Source organism: Balearica regulorum, chromosome 5, assembly GCF_011004875.1.
Source record: "Balearica regulorum gibbericeps isolate bBalReg1 chromosome 5, bBalReg1.pri, whole genome shotgun sequence".
Taxonomy (NCBI): Eukaryota; Metazoa; Chordata; class Aves; order Gruiformes; family Gruidae; genus Balearica; species Balearica regulorum.
Window position 1 is genome coordinate 63,058,123 of NC_046188.1, and position 21,882 is coordinate 63,080,004.

General features: G+C 38.1%; 2 protein-coding genes across 6 annotated transcripts in view; one reads left to right on the top strand and one right to left on the bottom strand.

Moving 5' to 3' along the window:
* The window catches only part of IMMP1L (inner mitochondrial membrane peptidase subunit 1), a 37,655-nt gene extending 29,165 nt beyond the window's left edge, over positions 1-8,490 (top strand). For all 5 annotated transcript variants that reach the window (XM_075755292.1, XM_075755290.1, XM_075755288.1 and 2 more), the window contains 2 exons: positions 3,577-3,687; positions 8,326-8,490. In XM_075755292.1, coding sequence (XP_075611407.1) covers positions 3,577-3,687; positions 8,326-8,394 — 180 coding nt within the window. In that variant the 3' untranslated portion in view covers positions 8,395-8,490. The remainder of the gene's footprint in view (positions 1-3,576; positions 3,688-8,325) is intronic.
* Positions 7,789-21,882, bottom strand: part of DNAJC24 (DnaJ heat shock protein family (Hsp40) member C24) — a 38,388-nt gene continuing 24,294 nt past the window's right edge. Inside the window, exons 3-5 of the mRNA XM_075755294.1 lie at positions 19,625-19,763; positions 10,684-10,752; positions 7,789-9,695 (exon numbers count right to left, since the gene is read on the bottom strand). Coding sequence (XP_075611409.1) covers positions 9,571-9,695; positions 10,684-10,752; positions 19,625-19,763 — 333 coding nt within the window. The 3' untranslated portion in view covers positions 7,789-9,570. The remainder of the gene's footprint in view (positions 9,696-10,683; positions 10,753-19,624; positions 19,764-21,882) is intronic.

A 21,882-nucleotide genomic window follows, 5' to 3' on the forward strand; every position in this document is an offset into this window, starting at 1 on the left:
TTAATAGTATTACAAGTAGTAAGTGATTTGCCACAGGTGGCAAAAGCACTTTATTTATTACACTTTTGGAGCCTGGAAGAAAGATGGGAAGGTCTAGAAGTGTTTAGATATATTTGTGTTGTGAGGGGTCCTTATTTCATGTAGTAACAGATGAGCGTCATGTTCTGCCTACGAACTGGGGAAAGCGAGAAAGCATGGGAACCAGTAAAGTAGAAGTGGAGCTGGTGTGTCCTGTGTGTGAAACAGTAGTGCATTGCAAGAAGTGACACTTTTTCAGAAATGTGAAAAGTTAATGTAGGTTTGCTTTTCTATTTCATTTTTAAAAACCCCAAAACTTCCTTTCACAGTAATTCATGCTTCTCCTTTTTGTATATTTGCTGAGATAGTAGTTCAAAATGACAGTAGTTTGATGTACGATTTGTAGTTCTGGTAGATGCTGGACAGGAGAGTTTGCACCAGAAAGGTCAATGCTGCTCTGCGTTGTAACATGGACCTGAAAAACAAACTCGTGTAAGGTGTGTACACAGTGAATGCTTTAGGTGTGTACACTGTGAATAAGTGACGATGAATATCTAACTAACTTAACAATTGCTGCTGGACACTCTAAATAGGCTGGATATTGCAGAATTTTTGAGGGAAATAGGAATGTTGGTACATTCTCAAATAGAGACCTCTCAGAAGCATCTGTCCACATGTGCTGAGGCGTATATTCTACACAGGTCATTTGACTCTGGATAGAAATGTTATTTAATTTATTTTAAATTGGCTTCTGGTTGGTTAATTTGTTTGCAAAGCTGCTTGGGCAGGAGGAGGGCCAAAGACATCTAGCTGAAACAAAGTGGCTGTCTCAGAGAAAGCACTTCCATGCACACGCCAGCAATCTGATAAGCCTACAAAATAGCAAAGGGGACAGGCAGAATTGCTGTACTGAAGGAGTGGGACAACAAGTAAAGGATCTTGAAAACTAGGAGGAGATGACTTTAAAACAAACAAGCTGGCACTCCTTTACACAGGGGCTATGGAAGGAGATGAGATAGATAGTATCAGTAGGCTTCAAAAGGGTTTAGACATACTGTTGGTCTACAGCTCCACATACGTATCAGTGACATAGACGATGGGATCAAGTGCACCCTCAGGAAGTTTGCAGATGACACCAAGCTAAGTAAGTGGTACGGTTGAAATTTCTGAGGGATGGGATGCCATCCAGAGGGACCTGGTCAAGCTTGAGAAGTGGGTGCTGGTGGATGAAAAACCGGACATGATCCGGCAATGTGCACTTGCAGCCCAGAAAGCCAACCATATCCTGGGCTGCATCAAAATTAAGCATGGCCATCAGGTCGAGGGAGGGGATTCTGCCCCTCTACTCCGCTCTTGTGAGACTCCACCTGGAGTACTGCATCCAGCTCTGGAGTCCTCAGCACAGGAAAGACATGGAGCTGTTTGTTGGAGCAAGTCCAGAGGAGGGCTCCGAAGATGATCAGAGGGCTGGAGCACCTCTCCTAGGAACACAGACTGAGAGAGTTGGGGTTGTTCAGCCTGGAGAAGAAAAGGCTCCAGGGAGACCTTATTGCAGCCTTTCAATATTTAAAAGGGGCTTATAAGAAAGATGGGGACAAACTTTTTAGTAAGGCCTGTTAAGATAGGACAAGGAATAATGGTTTTAAATTAAAAGAGTGTAGATTCAGACTAGATAAAAGGAAGAAATTTTTTATGATGAGGGTAGTGGAACACTGGAACGGGTTGCCCAAAGAGGTGGTGGATGCCCATCCCTGGAAACATTCAAGGTCAGGTTAGACAGGGCTCTGAGCACCTGGGTCTAGTTGAAGATGGCCCTGTTCATTGCAGGAGGGTTGGACAAGATGGCCTTCAAAGGTCCCTTCCAACCCAAACCATTCTGTGATTCTATATAGATTCTGAAATGATGAGGCAGGGCTGTGCCCTCTGGCATGCCAAAAGCACCTATCCTGGATACCAGAGAAATACAGGGGGTGGTGGTTGGGAGAAGATGGACAGGCTGAGCTACGCTTTCTATGATTACTATCTCTTTTTGCCGCTGTCCGAGACAAACTATTGGTTCTTAATCTGTAGCTTATACATTTGCCACAGCTCAACAAAGGGCCTCTCAGCTAGCGGGCTATCCTCAGATCCCAGTCTGGAAACAGGCAGGCAGGAGCACGACTCAAGCAAGAGCCTAAAAGGCTTATTTAAAGATGAGGTTCCCAGTGAGTGCTACCTGGCCAGATACCTCTCAGTACCAACAATTACACTTCAGTTGTATTTTTCTCAAATGTTTGTCTGGGGAACTGTTTTTATTATTAATGTTTCACATCCAGACTTTACTACTAGAGTGGTATTTCATTTTCAGTCTGTTATCCTTGAACTCTGTATATGTAGACTATGGTATTTATGACTCCATGTAGCTTATTTCCAAAACATTAACATTTATACTGCTCAAACTTGAGTGGCATGTGATTTTTAATTTTAATTTTTTATTTTTTTTTTTACATTTTGTTTCTATATTTTTTTCTCAGAATTGTGGGCAAAGTAATGTTTCAAGTGCAAATTTGGTTTTGGGAAAATGTATGTTAACTTAAAAAGTCCACATTAAATATTATCTAGATTAAGAATATGTTGCTGCTTTTAAATACTCAGCCTGGTTTAGAATTCTAGAAACATAAAAGGATTACAAAAATAATTATTTTATTTGGTAACTTGTAAGAGGTTTTTTTAAAAAAAAATAGTGTTGTATATTCCAAGTGGAAATATTAAACTAAGATGTATAGTAGTGACTTTTTAATGCATGAAAGCTTTATACTTTTATTGAAGTAACTAATACAGCTATGTTGCTATTTCTCATTTTGTCACTGAGTCAGTGAATGCCATGAATCTATGGTATGTAATATAGTTAATGCATAATATCTATAGGCAACGAAAGGTCTTTGTCATATAGTATAAGGTCACCATCATTAATTTTCAAATTATAAAAAAGGATTTGCTGTTTTGTGATCATCATTATTGCAATATAATGTGTTGTGGATTCTGCCTGCACATAGAATGAACTGTGATCTTAATTAGAACTTTGACAAGCCTACTCCGATAAAATGATGAGATTATTTGTAATTGATGTCACAATCAATTACCAGTTAGTTCATCATGAATCTACTAACAGGTCTAGCCTTGGTGCTGGCCCCAGGATGTTGATGAGTGTGTGGCTGCCCTGTTCATGCTGTTACTGCGACAGGAGGGCAGATTTTCAGTCAACATCCTAATGACCTCTTTTGAAGTCTATTAAATTAATGACCCTGTCACATTGGTCTAACCTCTTACATCTTCATTTTGGATTTTTTGTTGCAAACCATTGTTTTTTTGAGTACATGATAGAACAGATACTTTGGAGCACTCCTCCTCATCCCTCCAAATCTGGCACTGTGTCTTACTAGATTCAATAAAAAATTAATTCATTATACAGCCATGAAATACAGAACACAGAAATCAGGCAATATATTGCAAGGCAGACTATGCTTAATACCGTTCTATTCTGTTTTCTTTTTACATTTCAATCTCACTTAATCATAGGTGCCTAAAGGACATGTTTGGTTAGAAGGTGATAATCTCAGGAATTCTACAGATTCCAGGTGCTATGGACCTGTTCCTTATGGACTGATAAGAGGACACATTTGTTTTAAGGTATATATAGTATCTAAAAATAGTTGCATTAATACATTTTTAATGCCTGGGTATTAGATAAAAAAACCTGCCTCCTTAACTCTCTGGCCAAAGCAAATTGTAAAGGAAAGCTTGAACACACCAACCACTTGCTGTAAAAGGATGATAATTCAATGACAGTGGGTGGGTTTTTTTAAGGGAGGACTTGGTTTTTGAGCAGCGCTCTTTGAGCAGTCATTGCTTCTGAAAACTGAATGAATTACTTTGCAAGTAAATCCAAACTTGATAAAAATACGGACACCCTACTGTGTGGATATATGTTCCATCCTTTGATTCTTGCCCCTGCAAAATGGTAGAAAAGTGCAGCTCCGTATTTCACTGTTGTTAATTTGAGAAATGTAGTTTGATAGCTCAAAAAAACAAAGATGGAGAAAACAGTTATGTTTCTAGGACTTGAATAGATACTTCAGACACGTAGACTGGCCTTGCTGCATTTTAAACCGAGTCTGTGAAAAAGTCTTAACAGTAAAATCAAATCTGTGCCACCATAATTGTCCACTACTTTTTTATTTAAAAAAAAATAATGCTTTGGATTAATATTGTATTGTATAAACCTCCATGGTCTCTTCTCCTGCTTAAACAATTCTACAGCTTTATTTCACACTAAATTACTTTTCCATAATATCTGCATTATTAATTTATTCATTCACCAGAAAAGAATAAACTAAGACAATTTTCTCTCCATAAAAGTTTAAGAAACAACAGAGTATGTATTATAGACTTATGCACCAGCTTTTAGAAAGCTAGATTTAAAATGGTGCCATTCAGAACAATAAAAAAAGGTTTTGAAAACTGTTCTTTCTATATTGAAAACATCCACAAAAACATAATGTAGGACAGCTGTATTACATGCACAGGGAAGATTAGATCTTTCCACTTTAACAAAGTTTTATGTACTTAGTTTACAGTTTTTATGAACACAACTTAGGACTTTTCAAAAAAGCTTGCAGCTATTAACCATAATCCCTAATTGCTTACTAAACCTCAAATAACATGTCCCCCTCAGCCCCACCACAGAGTTTTGTCTGACCTCTGTTCTTTCAGGATAGCATTTGCTTTGAGTTCTTCTCTAGTGTTTATTGAGTGAGCTATGTTCCTTCTGTGTATTGTTTGCCTCCGTGTACACCAGGGGAAAAGTGCTGATTCTAAATAGGGCTATTTTTATGACCCAAGCTTTAGCTTGGATTATTAACTGCTAAAATACAAATGATGCTAATATGCTGACAGCCCTCTTAATAAGAATGTGGTATTAATAATCCAACTGAAAAAAAATTTCTGCAATGGATGTACTAGTATAGAAAACCAGTTTAGTACTTCAAGAGAACGGTTAGCAAATAATGTATTTATTAAGAACCTATGTATGTGGACAGCCATAATTATTCATAGTATATCTCTACAGCAGTAAATTTGTGTCCAGCTTGTACCCCAACAAGAAAGATGTTTGAGAGATGACTGACAGGACCGAACCCTAAATTTAGCAGCAGTAAACTCTGTAAAATGAATGGAACTTAAACACAAATATTACATATTGAAGTAGTACTTTAGGACTACAGAATATTGACTGTTTAGAAAGATAATATGCAATCACTTGATACTTCAAAATAATTATTTAACTAAATTTTATAGCAGTTGTTTTATGATGGTACATAAGGTAGTGATTATTAACATTTTAATGAGATTTAAGTATATGGTGCCTAACAAAAGCAAAAATGAGTTGATTCAAATGAGTGTGTATAGTTTGGCTTGTTTGTGGTAATTCACATTGGAATACAGTGATCTTGCTATTGAATGTTACAGTGAAAGGCAGCAGAATACAGCTCGTATGCGTGGTGGTAGGTAATTAGTAGACCAAGAAGCCTACATATGCTTTTTAATGCAGTCTAGTAGAGGTTTGGCTTCACTTTCATGAAAACTCTTTTATTGCCTTGAGAACGGAAGCTTATGTGGCTTTACCTTAAAGTGGATTTTGGAGAAGCAGATGTAACAGTGCCTTTGAAGGCTGTTACATTTTTAGTAATGGATGCAAAGAAAAAAAAAATTAATTTGAAGTAGTGGATTTCAACAGAAGAGGGAAAGCTTGTACCAAGCTTATTTAGGCAACCTATTCTTGGCAAAACATAAGTGTTAATTCTCTCTGTACCTTATCTATGAAGTTCAGACCTAAGATTCTCAGTCAAAGTTGGTGTACCAGTTTTTAAACCATACAGAAATAACGATACTTGATTATATTTGCCCCGTTTTCCTCCCGGCCAGCACATCAACTGCCACTCTGAGAGACAAGTTCATTCCATAAAAAGGCCACTGAAATCAAAGTAGCTGCAAATTCAGTAAAAGCCTAGGGAGTCCCACCCTGACAGAACTCCTGCTTCATCCTGTCCTACATAGGATTTCCTATGGATAGTCCTCCCTGGACTTGGGCGCTGCGTCAAAAATAGACCTGTAGTATATCTTCAAAAGAGCTACTTAGCCCCATTTATCCCCCAGCCATCAGATCAAATCTATGTAGGCCAAACCAAAGAGGGCAAGGGGAAATAGCTGCTAATTGGACTAGCCGGTTTGAACCAACAAGTCAGAGTCAACTTCTGTCACAACTTGAGAATTGCTACACACAGTGGCATGTCTTTGTTTCACACAGAGGGCTTGTTCTGTCTCCTTTCCAACCATGACTGTTATTTCTCACATTCTCTCCTGCATGCAGACTAGATAAAACATCATTTTCATTCTAAGTCTACCACTAAGATTATTGTGATGAATTTGAAACTAAATTGTCAAAACAGTTGATTACTTTCACTGAAAGAAAGTTAAGTTACAATAGGCATGACTTGAGTTGCCTGAAATGAGATTTGTGCCATAGTGAATGGCCAAAGAAATTTCCTTCTCTGGGCCTTTATTCAAATCAGCCTAGATTTGGGATAGATTATGGGATACTCCTATTCCCTTTTACTCCCATTTAGCCTTTAAGGCCAAGAAAGACCTGATGCCCAGCATGCAGCCAGCATAGGCCCTCTAGAGAGCCTTCAATGCTGTAGCTTTGCTTCTAACCAAGATCACAAATACCCTTCTGTTGTTGGTTCGTATCTCTCTATTTGCGTGGAACTTAAAACAGCTCACTGGCTAATAGAGAAACATGCATATAGAAACATGACATTACCTCTGCGTGCTTCTGTATATCAGCAGATGTTGTTTCCTAAATGCACATCCCAAAAAGACATGTATTTTCTAAGATACTTGCACGAGAGAGCTTCGAGCCTTTTGCAGAAAACCCGAGGTCCTTCTGTCTTCCTGAGGGGCCAGGCACAATCCAACTGATGGCAACTTCACCCAGTGCTGCAAGGGGCCTGACACAGGCAAGTCCAGGGAGCTTCTAGCAGCGCACGGTCCCAGTCTAGCAGTAAGGTGATGCTACCTCATGCTACTCAGTCTCACATCCTTAACTGCCTCTGCCTCTTCTGTCATTGTCTTTAGTGCTGGGGATAAGTCACAGGGTTTGAAATATTGAACCTTGGCACTGTGCTTCCTCTTTTAAAGTATGAAAATTACTTCTTCGCTCCACACAGAAAGCAGCAAAGACTCCTTCTGTGTTGTGGCTGTTCCATGAACTCAAGGAGTAAGATGCTGTTCTGGAAGGTGACTGCATACCTTCCTTAAGATCAAATTCTAAGTAAAATTGAGTCAGATAAACATCCTACTAACAGATGCTTTGGGAACAAGGTAGTGCATCATATTTCTCTGTCTAGGTTGCTTCATCTTGAGCAGGGGCTGTGAGATTTTTATGGGATTAGAGCCACAGAGGGCATTCATTCTTCAACATCATCTCTTTCCCTTCTTCCTGCTGATCCCCTTGTGCCATCTTTGAAAGAGCGTGAGTGAAGAGACACAGGTAGTCAAGGGAGACAAAGGACAAAGTATAAAAGAGTGTCCTTGATTCCCTATTACCTTTTTTTTTTTTTTTTTGCATCCAAGACCAGCCTACATGTAATTAGTGAATGTTCAGAGGAAAGTACTCCTGGGAGCATTCAGTAGTATGAACAGCTGTATAGTTAATTTCTGGAGACAAAGTTGTTTTTCTTACTCATGAGCATCATTCTCTGACACTTGTGCTTGTATTTGGTCGTATTTGTGCCCCTTTAACTCAGAGAAGCCCCTGCTGGTGGCAGGCACTCCACCCCTTTATACATACTTGCATGGTATAAGCTTACCTATGTGCTTGTGGAATTTTTTTCCAAGATTTGGCATTTGCAGTTCAAATGCCCAGCTTGAAAATACAAACGTACACCTCCCAGAACTACTTTCACTGGGAGGTAATGTTCATGGTATTCTTTCTTCTCTTAGATGGATCAAACATATATACTTTGTCCATAGCAAAGTATGCTATGTATAAATCAGCATTGTCCCCAGCCACTATGGAATGATGGTTCCTCCTGATATATATTATTTATTACCCCTAATAAAAGAAACACACAGGTGAGGAAAGTTCATATATCCTGTCAATCAAAGAGCTAAAAAATGATGCAGTTTATGAAACACAACAATAACAAATGAAAATACTGAACTTCGAGTTGTGATAAAAACCTCTTGTAACTGTATTTTCTTTTGCAGGTATGGCCTCTGACTGACTTTGGATTTCTACGTGCAAGCCCCAATGGCCATAGATTTCTTGATGATTAAAAGATTTAAGTGACTATTGCCAGCTTTCATAATATTTTCTACTAAAATCAATGGAACTATTTTTGTTTAGAATAAACACAAGTATTACTTGACAAAGATGCCTCTTTCTGAGATTACATCTAACTTGAAAGTGGGAATGATATACTGCTGTCATGAACAAAAATGATATGCCTCTTACTCTATTTCCTCTGGCTATTCACAGTAAGTGCTTGGATTTATTAGAAAGTTTTGGTTTTTACTACAAGCCAAGGTTAGCACTGACTGTTAACAAGGGATGAAAAAGGCACAATGCACTATTATATTGTCACACATCCAGAGCCACATTTAAGCTATGCCTACATTAGCAAGTTGTGTGACATGCTAGAATTGGAACTGAAAACAGTAACAGTGGGCTTCTGCCACTCTTGTGATCTGCCAGTCACTTACAGATCTTGTGTAGGGTTTTCCTTAAATTGGTTCTGGTTTGGGCCTGTGGACCATATGGGGTCAGAGCACAGTGTCCGCTAAGGAATGAAGATTGCATTTGTTCAGGTGATGGAGAGAGTTGGTTCAAAAGCATGCTTGTGCTCCAAGCCAAAAAGTTAATGTGGATGCAGTGCTGCAGTCCAGTACAGAGTTACTAGACTTGCTCCCAGCCTGTTTGATCTGCAAGTCTCTGCCACCTCTTTCCAAGGCTCAAGTCCTTGTGAGGATTTAATGAAGCTAAATATTTAGCATAGAAAATGTGCCCATTTCCCATTAATGCACCTTACTCTTCTTTATCTTCAAGGCAGTCTCACATGTATGCTTCCTGATTAAATTTTGTCATCTGAGCTGTTAAAAGGATTTAACCTAAGAGGTAGAGCCCAAGGTATAGTTGATACAGACTGAGATTGAAAGAAGCTACTCTGTTTTTTGCTGGGAAAGAAATGTTATTTAGATCATGAGATATGTTCCAGTTGTACAGACCATAGTGTTCTGTTCTGGAAGTTTTTAATAACTAGCTCTTTAGCTGCAGAAGGAAAAAACCAAGCCTCACATCTGCAGAGCTACGTGAACAAATGGGCACATTGCCTTTCTTAACTTGTTCCTGTAGTACCCCCGTTTTCTTTAACATACATGTCTTAGCAGATGCTGTCCCATGTTTGTCCAGTCTTTTTAAAAGTTTGTAACTCTTAATGTGCTTGATTGTTTCAATCATTGAAGGATCTCAATAACAAGTGAACACGTGTCACAACAAACCAAAGATATGTCTTTGGTTTCACTCCTGAAGACAGTGTAATTCCCACCACATCGGCACGAGAGAGTGTAACATTGTTCATCTGCCAAAAAAGAAAACAAACAAGCCTTTAGTGCTTGAGAAGAATCAAGATTTTGGATTTTCTTTGCAAAGCTGCTCTTACACAAAAATTATGCTTTGTTATTGTGACCTCCCGCTGCTGGATTGTGAATATCTGTACCTGTGCTACCATTTGTTGCTCAAAAACCAACTATACTCTTAAAATGCATTCCAGTGACTGCGAGGCATTCTTATGCCAAACAGCCAGGGTCAGCGTAGTCTCTTTAAAAGAGCAGATAATAAAAAGGTGCACATCAGTGAAACAGATGTGTGCTAAAATGACTACAGCACTGAGTATTTCTGAATGCGGACTTGATTCTGACAAAGTACCAAGATCTTTGGAGAGCAATTAAGAACAAACTAAGGGGTATTAGTTACACATATGACAGAGCAAGGATGGTTCCAAACCAGACTGCTAACCCAGAAAACAAACATAAAATAGAAGAAAGGAAAGTAGGTAGGATTTTCCAACCCCACCTTAAAAAAAACAAATAAACCACAATACAGTAAAAAATAAGCAGCCATTCATCAAAAAACCAGTAAGTGATAAAAGCTAGAATAATATGGAGGAGAGAAGTAACACACTGTCAGATGACAAAAATCTGTAGGAAAACACCTGTATTCTACCATCACAGAAAGAACAAGATGATGCATGAGAGATTTGAGGAGAATCTGGAAATCTAAATCCTCAGTTATACTGCAAGAAGAGAGCCAGGTGAAAAGTGGTACTGCAAGCTCTCCATGCCCAAGCAGGGCAGAGGGAAGAGATGAAGAGGGAATGCAAAATTAAGTATCACAGAAAGTTCAGTTCCAATTGAGGTATCACAGAGAACAGAACAGCTAAATATGAGGAAAATACAAAAAAGCAGAACTTAGTCTAAGACAACAAAATGGCATAAGATACAGAAAAAATACAAAACATTTGCAGTGACAATGAAAGGCATTGGGAACAAGTAGTAAGGCACTCATACCTTCATTCCAGGACATATCCTCAAGATAAATTTGGGCATGTAACGGCCACTCTTTTGTCAGATTATCTTCTATAAAGAAAACATGACAGATGTTCAATCCTGATAACATACAGGTCCTGATTTCTTCCTAAGTTAATAGTTTCATATACCTAGCAGTCAGTCTGGTCCCTCCTAGAGAGGCATACCTAGACCATGTTACCGGTTAAAAATGCAGTTGTCTCAAACTTTAGTTTCCATATTTGTATAAGCTGGGAAATGTCCTACTGGAGCCAGGAGAAATACATGGTGAAGACGTATTACTGAAATTAAGACACTACTGAAACCAGTACTTTTGCACATCCCAATTTTGTTTTGATACGAATACCTTTTAAAAGCCTGGCTGTAACTACAGTTCCACAAGCTGAAGTTGTGACTGGCTGCTTACCTGTACTTTTCACAAAATCATGGAATGGTTGAGATAAGACAGGACCTCTCAAGACCACCTAGTCCAACCCTCCTGCATGAGCAAAGTCAGCCCAGGACCACATCCAGTCAGATTTGAAGTATCTCCACAGATGGAGACCCTTAGGCAACCCATTCTCCTTTAGAAAGGAGAAGCCAAATAAAATCCCTCCAATAAGCATCAAGTAAATGTTAGGGGCGTGTGAGAAGAGCACCGAGATTCTCACGAAAAAGTATTCCTAATGAAATAAATGAAAAACACTTTTAGAGGAAGACTAGTCCAAGTGTTCTTCTATGATAAAGAGCCTCTCAACGCAGAAAGGAGGTCAGTTCTGGCCTGCACCCCCGCGATCTGTTGCCATTTGATCCCTCAGATTCTTCCAACGCTGAGTTCAGCATAAAATGAAAATTGTACAATACAACTGGAATTACCAAATGCAAACTGTGCCATACAAATAGAAATTATTTTTTGCAATTTCTCAGCACACTCATACTTGATGTACAAAGTTCACATCAAGTTCTTTAACTTGGCAATATAAGATTTTGGCAACACGGTTACAAGTGAAGCCATAAAAGGTAATATAAAAAAGGACACAACTCCCTTAGAACTTACTACAGAAAACCTCCCAGCTGCTGCCTGACACCTGGAAGCTCCAACTCCCCAAATGCTGTATTTTTAAGAACCAGAAATGCCTGAAAGCTGATCTTTAGCACATACACAAAAATGCCTTAGACTTGCCAAGACTCAGGAGCTTAGTGCTTATTTAAGGTTTAAATTGGGTTGTTATTGAGAAAGTAGGTGTTCCTTCTCTTGGATCAGTGAGTTTTTAAACAAGTTTTATAGTTCAATAACATGAAGGTTTCTAGAGCATATAGTGTTGTCTGCGGCTTTCTATGAAAAGTTGTCTGTGAAAGAATTTCTTATTCCAAAACTACTTATTGAGCACTTGCTGAAAAAAAGTCAGAGGCCCAGATTATTTTACATTATTTTAATTCCCAAGAGGTTGCCCTGCCAAATCACTAGATCGTAGGGTATTCTAAATGGTCCCCAGCTTCTTCTGTGTAACTGGGCTGTGCTCTGGACTGAGAAGTAGAAAGAAGGGACAATTCTGTAACTGAGAACAGTGTGAAAAAGTCCTTCCTATTGCACCTGGTTTTTTTAATACTTGGAAGAAAAATTCACAAAGGAAAATGGTCTCTTAGGTTGTAGGAAGAACAGGTTTTCCTAAACTTCATTTATCGGTACTGAAACATTTGGTTAAAAAGAAACCAGACTTTCCTATTTGGAATTAATGAAGCAGGATTTCACTCAGGGCAAGTTTTACAGGACCGGAGGTGGAGGTCTGGGTCATGTCTTGCTGGTAGAAAATACAAAAAGGGCAGATGGACCACATGCCACCACAAAGAGAACTGGTGAGATGCAAATTCACGAGATTGCCATATTTCCTGAAGTAAAGTTACTTGTGAAGCAACGAAGAAGGTGGCTAAGAAAAAGTCTATCCTCTCTTCAGTTCCAAACATAGTACAATATGAAGCTCAGGAATTTCAACCAAACTTTTCTAATTCATTACTGCTATTGTAATTTTAAAAATAAAAATTGTAAAAACTCAACAGGCAAAATTAATCACTCGTACAATTCCCAGCCTAAGCAGAAATCGTTATTCCTAGGCTGATGCTCAAGTCTGAGAGCATCTTACTGGTTATCTCAAAAGATGTAAATTTTCAATTAGTATTCTCGACTTGAGTAAGTCTCCAAGCTTAGCACATAATCCAGTAACCACCAGTCAGTTTTGTATGCTGCATTTATTTGCTTATCTGGTTCAAGCACGAGAAACTTATTTTCCAGAGTCGAACAAAGCTTTTTTATTTTCCAGTTCTCCTATTAAATACACTACCCAATCTAACATACCTTAAGACAGCAGAAACCGATTTAGCCACTGACTGAAAAACAGAGGCACAGCCCAGTATGAGTTTGGGGAGCTTACAAGCAAAACTACAAACCTAATGGTTTTCACAGAGTGTGTTAGTGACTCTAACATTTCTTGTGCTCTTCCTTATTTAATCTACATCATTATTATTACAGCCATGACTCTCTCGTTAGTGGTCCTCTGAAGTAAACCAGTGTCTGATTGTCACTCCCTTCCCAGAGAAGGTTATTTAAGACTGGTATTGTTACCAGTACTGAGTTCTGTGGTAGACTTACTTATATGCGACATCTGCTCAAGCCATAGAACTCTGTGTACAACCAATTGTACTTTCTGAAACATGTTGCTGAACATATAGGGAAAATTGTGAAGACCTGATCATCTACAATAACTTGAAAAACAAATTTTAATTCACAAGAAGTACAGCCTGCCTGGCTTTGCCATCTATTGGATTTGTCTGACAACAAGAGGTGAAAGGATTCTGCAGCTCCATTGTCTCAACTGCAGGATCTAAGAAAACACTGGCAGGCTCATCAGAGAGGTTTATGAGCCTGCAATTCAAAGAGATTAAAAGGAAAAATCTACTGAGATTCTTTCAGGCTACAGAACAACATTAAATAACTATTAGCAGCTTGGTTCAGTAAAGCTTTACTAGAGCCCTTGCTGGGTCATTCAGAAATTGTAAAAGAGGAAGGGCATTTAAGTTTCACTTGAGGATACAATAAATATTTCTTGGGCTATTTAAGGCTGAGTTTTAAGGAAAGGGTTGCAAGCAGTAAATGGAAATTTAACCCTTTAACAGTTTATGGTAATAGTAAAAATAGTCATAATACTTAAAAGATTTTCCTAGCTCTTTATCTGTCATATTCTTAGGATTGATTTTTTTTTTAAAACAGCCACATAATTAAGAAAAGTTAAAGATCTGTATTATCAATCAAATACTGTTCATAGTATCTACTCAGTATCAAGGTCATCACAGTACTCAAAACCTGGATATTTTCAGAAGTTTTTTTTCCTAATAGGCTGTTTAGTTTTTAAACAATTACTTCAGTTTGAATCTCTTGCAGTGATTTAAAATAACCATGCTTACTTTAATTCAAAATTATAAAAAAAGTTGTGTGTTAACAATTTTTATAACCAAAAGCTATGTTTGTTAAACACTTACAAAATACTGCTTCATTTGTAGCCAATGCAGATTAGAATTAACTCCAGAGAGTGATGGTAAGAGGCTTGTGGTCCAGTACTAGCTGAGGGTCAGCAGCCCTAAAATCTGTGGCTAGAGAAGGAACATACACTTCTGTCACTTAAAGAGCATAACCTGGCACACTGAAAAGCCTGAATTAACAGCCATGTTAAAAGCTTTATTTTGGTCTAAAAGTATTTTTTAAAGAAGGAATTTTCTTAACAAGGAACAACTAAGGTATGCTGCATTAATTTTTTCCTTTTCCTTCCTAAGGTGGCAGTCAAGGTGTTCAATTCTCATTTCTGCCAGCTATTAACAGCATTTTTGTAGGCTTTTGTCTTGCTTCTGCTTATTTTTGTAATGAATTTGTAAGGTTATTCTTCTAGCATCCTATCTACCAAATTATGTAAGATATCTTGATGTCTAATACAGAATCATCACTTTATTGCTGGAGCAGGAGGGAATGCTGGATTAATAGGATAGTGACCATCTCCTAAACAGTCTTTTCAGTTTTCTTTACTAGGAGAGGAATGGGGAAGAAGCAGGAGAGAAGGATCCAACTTCTATTTAGCTTGGGTTTTCAGTTTCCTAACTTATGACCACACCTGCATAAGACTTCCTTTCTAAACCTGCAGTAGAAACTTAACTGAGAGCAAGGACATATACTCAGTAGTTTTCCAGGTTTTAAAGAGATTGGTATTGCCACTGAAAGCTGAATTATTGACCAGATATTTTAAAATGAGCTCTTTTAGTCTAAGGAAAGATTGTTGTCATGCCCTGCTGCCTAACAGAAGGTACAGAGCGGGTGGAACTAGACCTGTTCTCAGAGAAGAGTGGCACAAGTTGGAACACTGGCAATTCCAGGTAGCACCTGTAATTCCTTGTGTCTTAGAAATGAAGCAAGAACAGAAGGAAAATGATGCTGAGTATGTATTCATGTATGAAAACTGCATCTGTAATATTTTTCTAAAAGTGTAATTTAAAAATTGAAAATCAGGAGGAGGTACGTGCTGAGACGTGAAAGCTCCTACTAGTGATTACATTCCCCACCCTATAACCACTCATACTTTATGGACACCTGTGTCCATCATCACGTAAAAACATACTATCCTGGACAGAACCTCACTGGAGCCACACATGGAAAAAACCCTGGGTTCTTAAATTTCTCCACCCTCTGCCCCAAAAACCTCATATAAAACAACTGGTTTTAGTGTCAATCCCATTATTTGCTGTGAATTATTTGCTACATTTAGTGTCAGAAATTAATCAAAGTCACCAGTTTATTAATTGTGACCTTTCTGTTAATCATTAATAATTAATTTTACTAATTCATTTTACCTTAATTGTGTGATTGTTTAGATACACACTTCATTTGTATTTAAGTCAACAAAAATCCACAAAAGTTGCAGGGCTGCTATTCAAAGGGACCTTGAGAAGATATAGAAATGGGCTGACAAGGACATCAAGGAGTTCGACAAAGATTAAGTCCTGCTTTTGGGATGGAATAACCTAATGCACCAGTACAGGCTGGGAGACAACTGGCTAAGAAGTAGTCTTCCAAAGAGGCCAGGACCTGGGCATCCTGGTGGACACAGGTTCAACAGAAGTCAGCAGGGCACTCTCGCAGCAAAGGCCAACCCCGCACCAGGCTGTTATGGGCAAGAGCATAGCCAGCACATCAAGGAAGAGTTTCTTCCCTCTCTACTCAGCACATAGTGAGATTGCATGTGAAGTCCTGTGTCCAGTTTTGGTCTCCCCAGTACAAAGCCCTGACATACAGGAGTATGCCCAGTGGACTACCAGCATGCTCAGGGGTTGGGGGACACATCATACAAGGAGAGGCCAAAAGAACTCAGACATGTAGTGGTAGGACAAGGGGTAATGGCTTTAAGCTGAAGGAGGGTAGATTTACATTAGATACATGGAAGAAATTCTTGACTGTGAGGGTGGTGAGGCACTGGAACAGGTTGCCCAGAGAAGCAACCAGATGCCCCATCCCTGGAAGTGTTCAAGGCCAGGCTGAATGGGGCTTTGGGCAACCCAGTCCATTGAAGGGTGTCCCTGCCCATGGCAGGGGGGGTTGGAATTAGATGGTCTTTAAGGTCCCTTCCAACCCAAACCATTCCATGATGCTATGATCTCATTGTCTACAACTACCTAGTAAGAGGGCATAGAGAAGACTCAGAGGTGCACAGTGAAAGGATGAGAAGTGAAAGGCTTAGGTTGCACAAAGAGTCCTTATATCCAACTTGATAGAAGGAAAATATGCTTTTGGATTGTTTTGGGGTTTTTTTCTGGGTTTTTTGGTTTGTTTTTTCTACCATGACGGTGTTCAAACACCAGAACTGACTGTCCAGAGCAGTTCTGGAATCTCTATCCTTGGAGATATTAAAAACTAAACTGGAAAAGGTCTGAGCAACTAACCTATGTGGACTTGCTGTGAGTAGGAGACTGACCTAGATGACCTGTAAAGGTCCCTTCCAACCTATGTGATTCTCTGATTCTGTGAAAAGTGTTTTATTCTTTCAAACTGACACAAACATGAACTTTCAGGGTTTAGATGACTTAATATGAAAAGCATAGAGAAGGCTGTTTCCAAGCTAAACTCACTGAAAAACTTCTGGTAATTATTACCATCAAACTTGATTTTAACTGCATATTCATCTTTTCTAAATAGGATACCAAAAAAGAATGGAAAAATCTCCAAGAAGAAAATCTGCTGAGGAAGAAAAAAAAAGAGTCCATTCTCAATAGTTAAATAGTTATGCAACCTTTTTTGCATCCCCCAAATTTTTCACAGGGGTTAGAGGAAGAGATTCACCATTATACAAAGGTATTCTGATATGTCATTAAAGTATGACAGAGCCATGAATTAGAAACATTTTCACATAATATACAAAAAGGCAGTTAAGATTTCTAGACCAGAGAGGCTTGGACAAGTATTTGAGCCAAACCTCTAAATGGTTTGAGGTTTGTCCTTTCTTCTTTAATACTACGGCCTGAAGGCACAAAAAAGTTAGGAGATCATTGTGATACCTTCAGAGAAGAGCAGTATTAAGCTATGAAAGCACATGCACTTGTTAATTCTCAATGATTCAAACAAAAAGAAAATTAAAACCACAGAGCCCTGCAGAATTTCAGTTTCTTAGAACTTCTCTGGCCACTAAATTTCTGAGCCAAGTAATTAAGATTTAGTTAGTATAACACAAGGTGGTACACACAGAAATAAAAAAAATAATCTGTGAAATGGGAAAAAGACTACAGTGCAAAGGACTCCCTACTGACTAGCAGCCACACACACCCCCATACTGGCATCCTTCAGATTCTGCTTCCTAGGCTTTGCGGTCTTACTAACTTGCTATATTATTTCTCTCATCATTGCTCCCCTTAGCTGCTGTCTCAATTCCTTTGTTTCTGTGAGCTTTTACAGTAGTGTCTATGAATTTGCCTAGAATCATGACTTCAGAAGCAACCTGACAGGCATTCAAGGAACTAGAATTTATTTCACCATCATTTTGCTGCCAGGAAACATGCTGCAAAGAATGCAGCAACACTACACATGTATGTTACATATGGCTTAGTTTGAAACACTGGGTCCTCTGTGAATGACATCCTCTATATTAGAATAGAATAGATCTACCCCATCACCAAATACCTGTGTAAATAAATATACAATTTGTTTTCTTTATTTTCCGAGTCTTTTTTACAGAATCTTGAGATGGTTTTTAGAGGAACTCATCTGGATGGAAAAAAAAATTATCTCAGGAAATATAGATAACCTTTAAAATACTGTAGAACATATTTTGTCAAAACTAATTTATAGCAATGTCCTTAAATTCCATGGGAAAACAAAAGTAGCTTATTAAATCTTGATGTAGCTCTCGACTTCAGTAGATTAAACCTGACCCAAGCAAAATGGAACTTCATGGTCTGTACTGAAGCTTTAACTCTCTAGATACACAAAAGAGGTCTAACAATCTCTAATACTTCTTTTTTCCTGTGCATGTACAATTTGTGACAACAGAAGACACAGCCAATACTACAATGCTAAGAGTACAATAAGCTGAGAGCACTGGGTAGCTGAAATTTCTGTTCTGGCACCACGTTCAGGCATTTAAAAAAATAAGTTTGAGATGAAAATGTGTAAGTTTGATCTTAATTCTGTTTACATACAAATTAGCACAAGATCAAAATTTTTCCATTCTTTTAAAATATTTATTCAGCAATTCTGTTTTCACCCCTCCACCCTCTTTTCCAAAACCCACACAAAGTCTGAAATACAAGATCATTTAACTAGAGAATTCATACTGGGTATATACAATTATATATCACTCTTTTTATCCTGCAGTGATGCATAGCTGCCAGAATGACTAAGCCTTTGTCTCTCAAAGTTCTGGTATCCGCAGCGGCAGGGGAGTTAAAAATCAGCACAAGAGAGAAAGGTCTGATGGTGTGCCAATGTACAATGGAAGAGAATTCAATAACAAGCTGCAGAGACAGTGGGCTTTTATCAGACACATTCAAAAGTGGTGGTGGCTACACGTCAATGCTGGACCAGAGTGTGTTACTGCAGAGTGCGACTGAGTGTTTTCCCCACAGGCAATACACTATTATTGACTCCCCCCATTAACATGTAGGGTGGATATACATTTATTGAAGGTTCTAATGGAAGGCTGAGGGACTCCTATCCTGAGGCCAGAGCAGAAAGACAGCCTATCACTTCATGTAATGGTAGCCCATGTGTGACAGACCTGACCTACATTTCCCCCCTTCCTTTCTCACAACAGCCTGTCACTGTTTTAAGGAGCTATTTTCTGAGAGGTATAAGAAGAAATGCATGCTAGAGCTGCCTAGTTAATGTGTAACATTGGAATATTATTTATAAAACTGCTTTAAAAAGACTAGTTTGGACTACAGATGAATTATGAAAGCAACCATAACGCACACACAACCAAAAAGAACATGTCTTAATGATTCTGACATGCTTATAAATCAATACACATTGAACACTAGGTATAAATGGATTAATACCTATATCTAAGGTACTGCAACAAAACATAGCTTAAGACTTAAACCTCTGAATGCTTAATGAAGCTGCCTTAATAAAATAAAAAGGGCTAAGGTCTGTAATTAGTATAAATATCATTCATTCAAATTAATAGGAATAACGCCACCTAATGTTTTGTTGGAAGTAATTCAATGTTTTCCACTAGCTAATGTATGTGTAGCAAAAGCTATAAATAATGGATGCACATTTGAAAGTGGAACAAGAGTGAAAGAAACATTTGGTTCAGCAATAAACAGCATTTTAAAATACCATCTAACTACCACTCCCAGACCCTGCTTATTTAAAGAGCTGCTGCTACTACAGCACTCCTTGGCAGGAACCTACCACGCTGCTGCAGGTCATACTCTTTTTTTGTCTCTTCGTTCCCTAGAATTTTCCACGCTTGATCAATTTCGATGAACCTCTGCACGCGCTCCTCTACTTCTCCTGCTGGCACATCTGCCTTCTGTTTGTCTGGATGATACTGCCAATCAAAAAAAAAGAAAAAAGTTGAGGGGAGTGGAAGTGAGGAGGGTGGAAGAGGAGCAATCAATAATGCATTTGATATTCAGTTAAAAGGACAGAGAAAAGGAGAAGGTCTGAGCTAAGGTGCCAAAGGAAGGGAGACGACAATGCTGGGCACAAGAGGAAACTGCCAATTTAATTAGACCACTGAAATGGCAACAAAACCACCAGTGGCACAAATGTCACCATGCGCACTGACGGTATTTTCTGGATAATTTGCTGATGGAATCATTGGTCTTATGGACAATTTACCTAGAGAGAGCAACTACCACAAACAGAAATAGGTACATGCAGAGGACCATGACCTGGGAACAAGAGGAGGTGCTGTAGGTGCTAGCAGCTCTTGTAACATTACACATAAATGATTCAAATACCACCTCCAATTTATCTGCAGTAGCCTTAACTAAACATTGAATGCTGTATTACATGTACCTAGCTTTTTTTAATTGTTATTTAAATGGTAAATAGAATATATGTGGTCAAATATAATTTATAATAGAGGTAATTCTACTTTTGAAAATATGCCTCAACATCTTTAATTTCTTCCACTTCAGTGAATCAACAGCCCTTCCAAATATTTAAAGTCATGGATCACTGGCTACAAAATTGTGTCACTTTAGTTAAGAAATGGTTATTCAAGGACATGACTGCAAGAAATCCCACATTAAATAGGCAATAATAATTAAAATAATACAATATTTTCTTTACTATTTGTACTACAGGTTCTGAAGACAGCATTCTGATGTTTTTGGTTCAAATGTCTACTGAAAAGGAACTCTCAAAGCTCCACCCTCCTGTAGCTTTAAATCATCTCCAATAATATCTTTTTTTTAATATTTTAACTTGCTCAGTGTAAGTGATGGACCAACAGGAAACAGCATTTAAGATGAGAAAGTTGCAATATAATCAGAGCTATCAGCTGTTAACTGTGTTATAATCAAGATATCCCTTATTCTGGAGCTTTAACTTCTGCCCTTTATGCTAACATCAGTTGGGGCACTGAAAGGCACAGCAGATTTTAAGACCTAGAACACCTGTTCTGCAAGTGTTTGAGCAGAGTTCTGATTAACTGAATTCCTTTGGTTTAGTTTATAATTAATTTTGGAAAGGAAAGAATACTAGTATCATTTGTGCTTTATAAGATTCAAAATTTAAAAGGACCACTTTTACTGGAGTCTATTTGCACACTGATGAACGTATCTGTCGTTTGCACTGATGGGTATTGCCCACATAAATCCCCTGTACGACAACAAGAGAATGTATGTAAGAACATTAATTTTTGACCTCAAGCTTTTTCACAGGTAATTTTCCATATACAAATAAACGTACCTGCAACCTCAAGTATGAAATCTGTACACAAATGTGTATTTTTGTTCTACCCTATGAGTAAGCACAATTGAAGTCATCTCTGCATTCAAGACTGAGGACTAGCTTATGACTTGCTGAAAATATGGCTGTGATCCATAAAGGTTTATCTCTTGGAGATCCCTTTTTTTATCTCCCCAACTGAAAATGACAAAATTGTAAGGTGCAGACAAAAAATTTTTGGTCATTGCATTCTAAATAGCTAATTAGAAAATAAGTAATTATACCTTTATTTGGTTGGCATGCATCATGTTGTAGAGTAAAAGCTATTTAAATGTATTATTTGTTTTCAAATCCATTTTTCTGAAACCTTAGCTTTTCCAGTTGTATTAAATTTTAATAGCATTTTTAACATTGGTGGTTGACCATATACCACATTTGTGAAAGAACATTAAAAAAAATCAATGCCTAACAAGCATACAAGGCAAAATAGTCAGATCGCATTGAAGACTTATATTGTTTCTTTTTATCAATGTTTTTTTAACAATTTGTTTGAGGTATGTGTCCAGCAGTTACTCCTCAAATCAATTGTTTTATCTAAAATGATACTTCATTATTTTAAAATATTTCAGATTGTGTATTTAAAATTTGGATCCGCCCCAAATATTGTAGGGTTAATTATAATAGCTAAAAAGACAGTCATATGACTGCTGTATATTTCACTCCATTTGGATGATACTGTAAGCTTTCTCCTAGAGCTTATACCCAAAAGG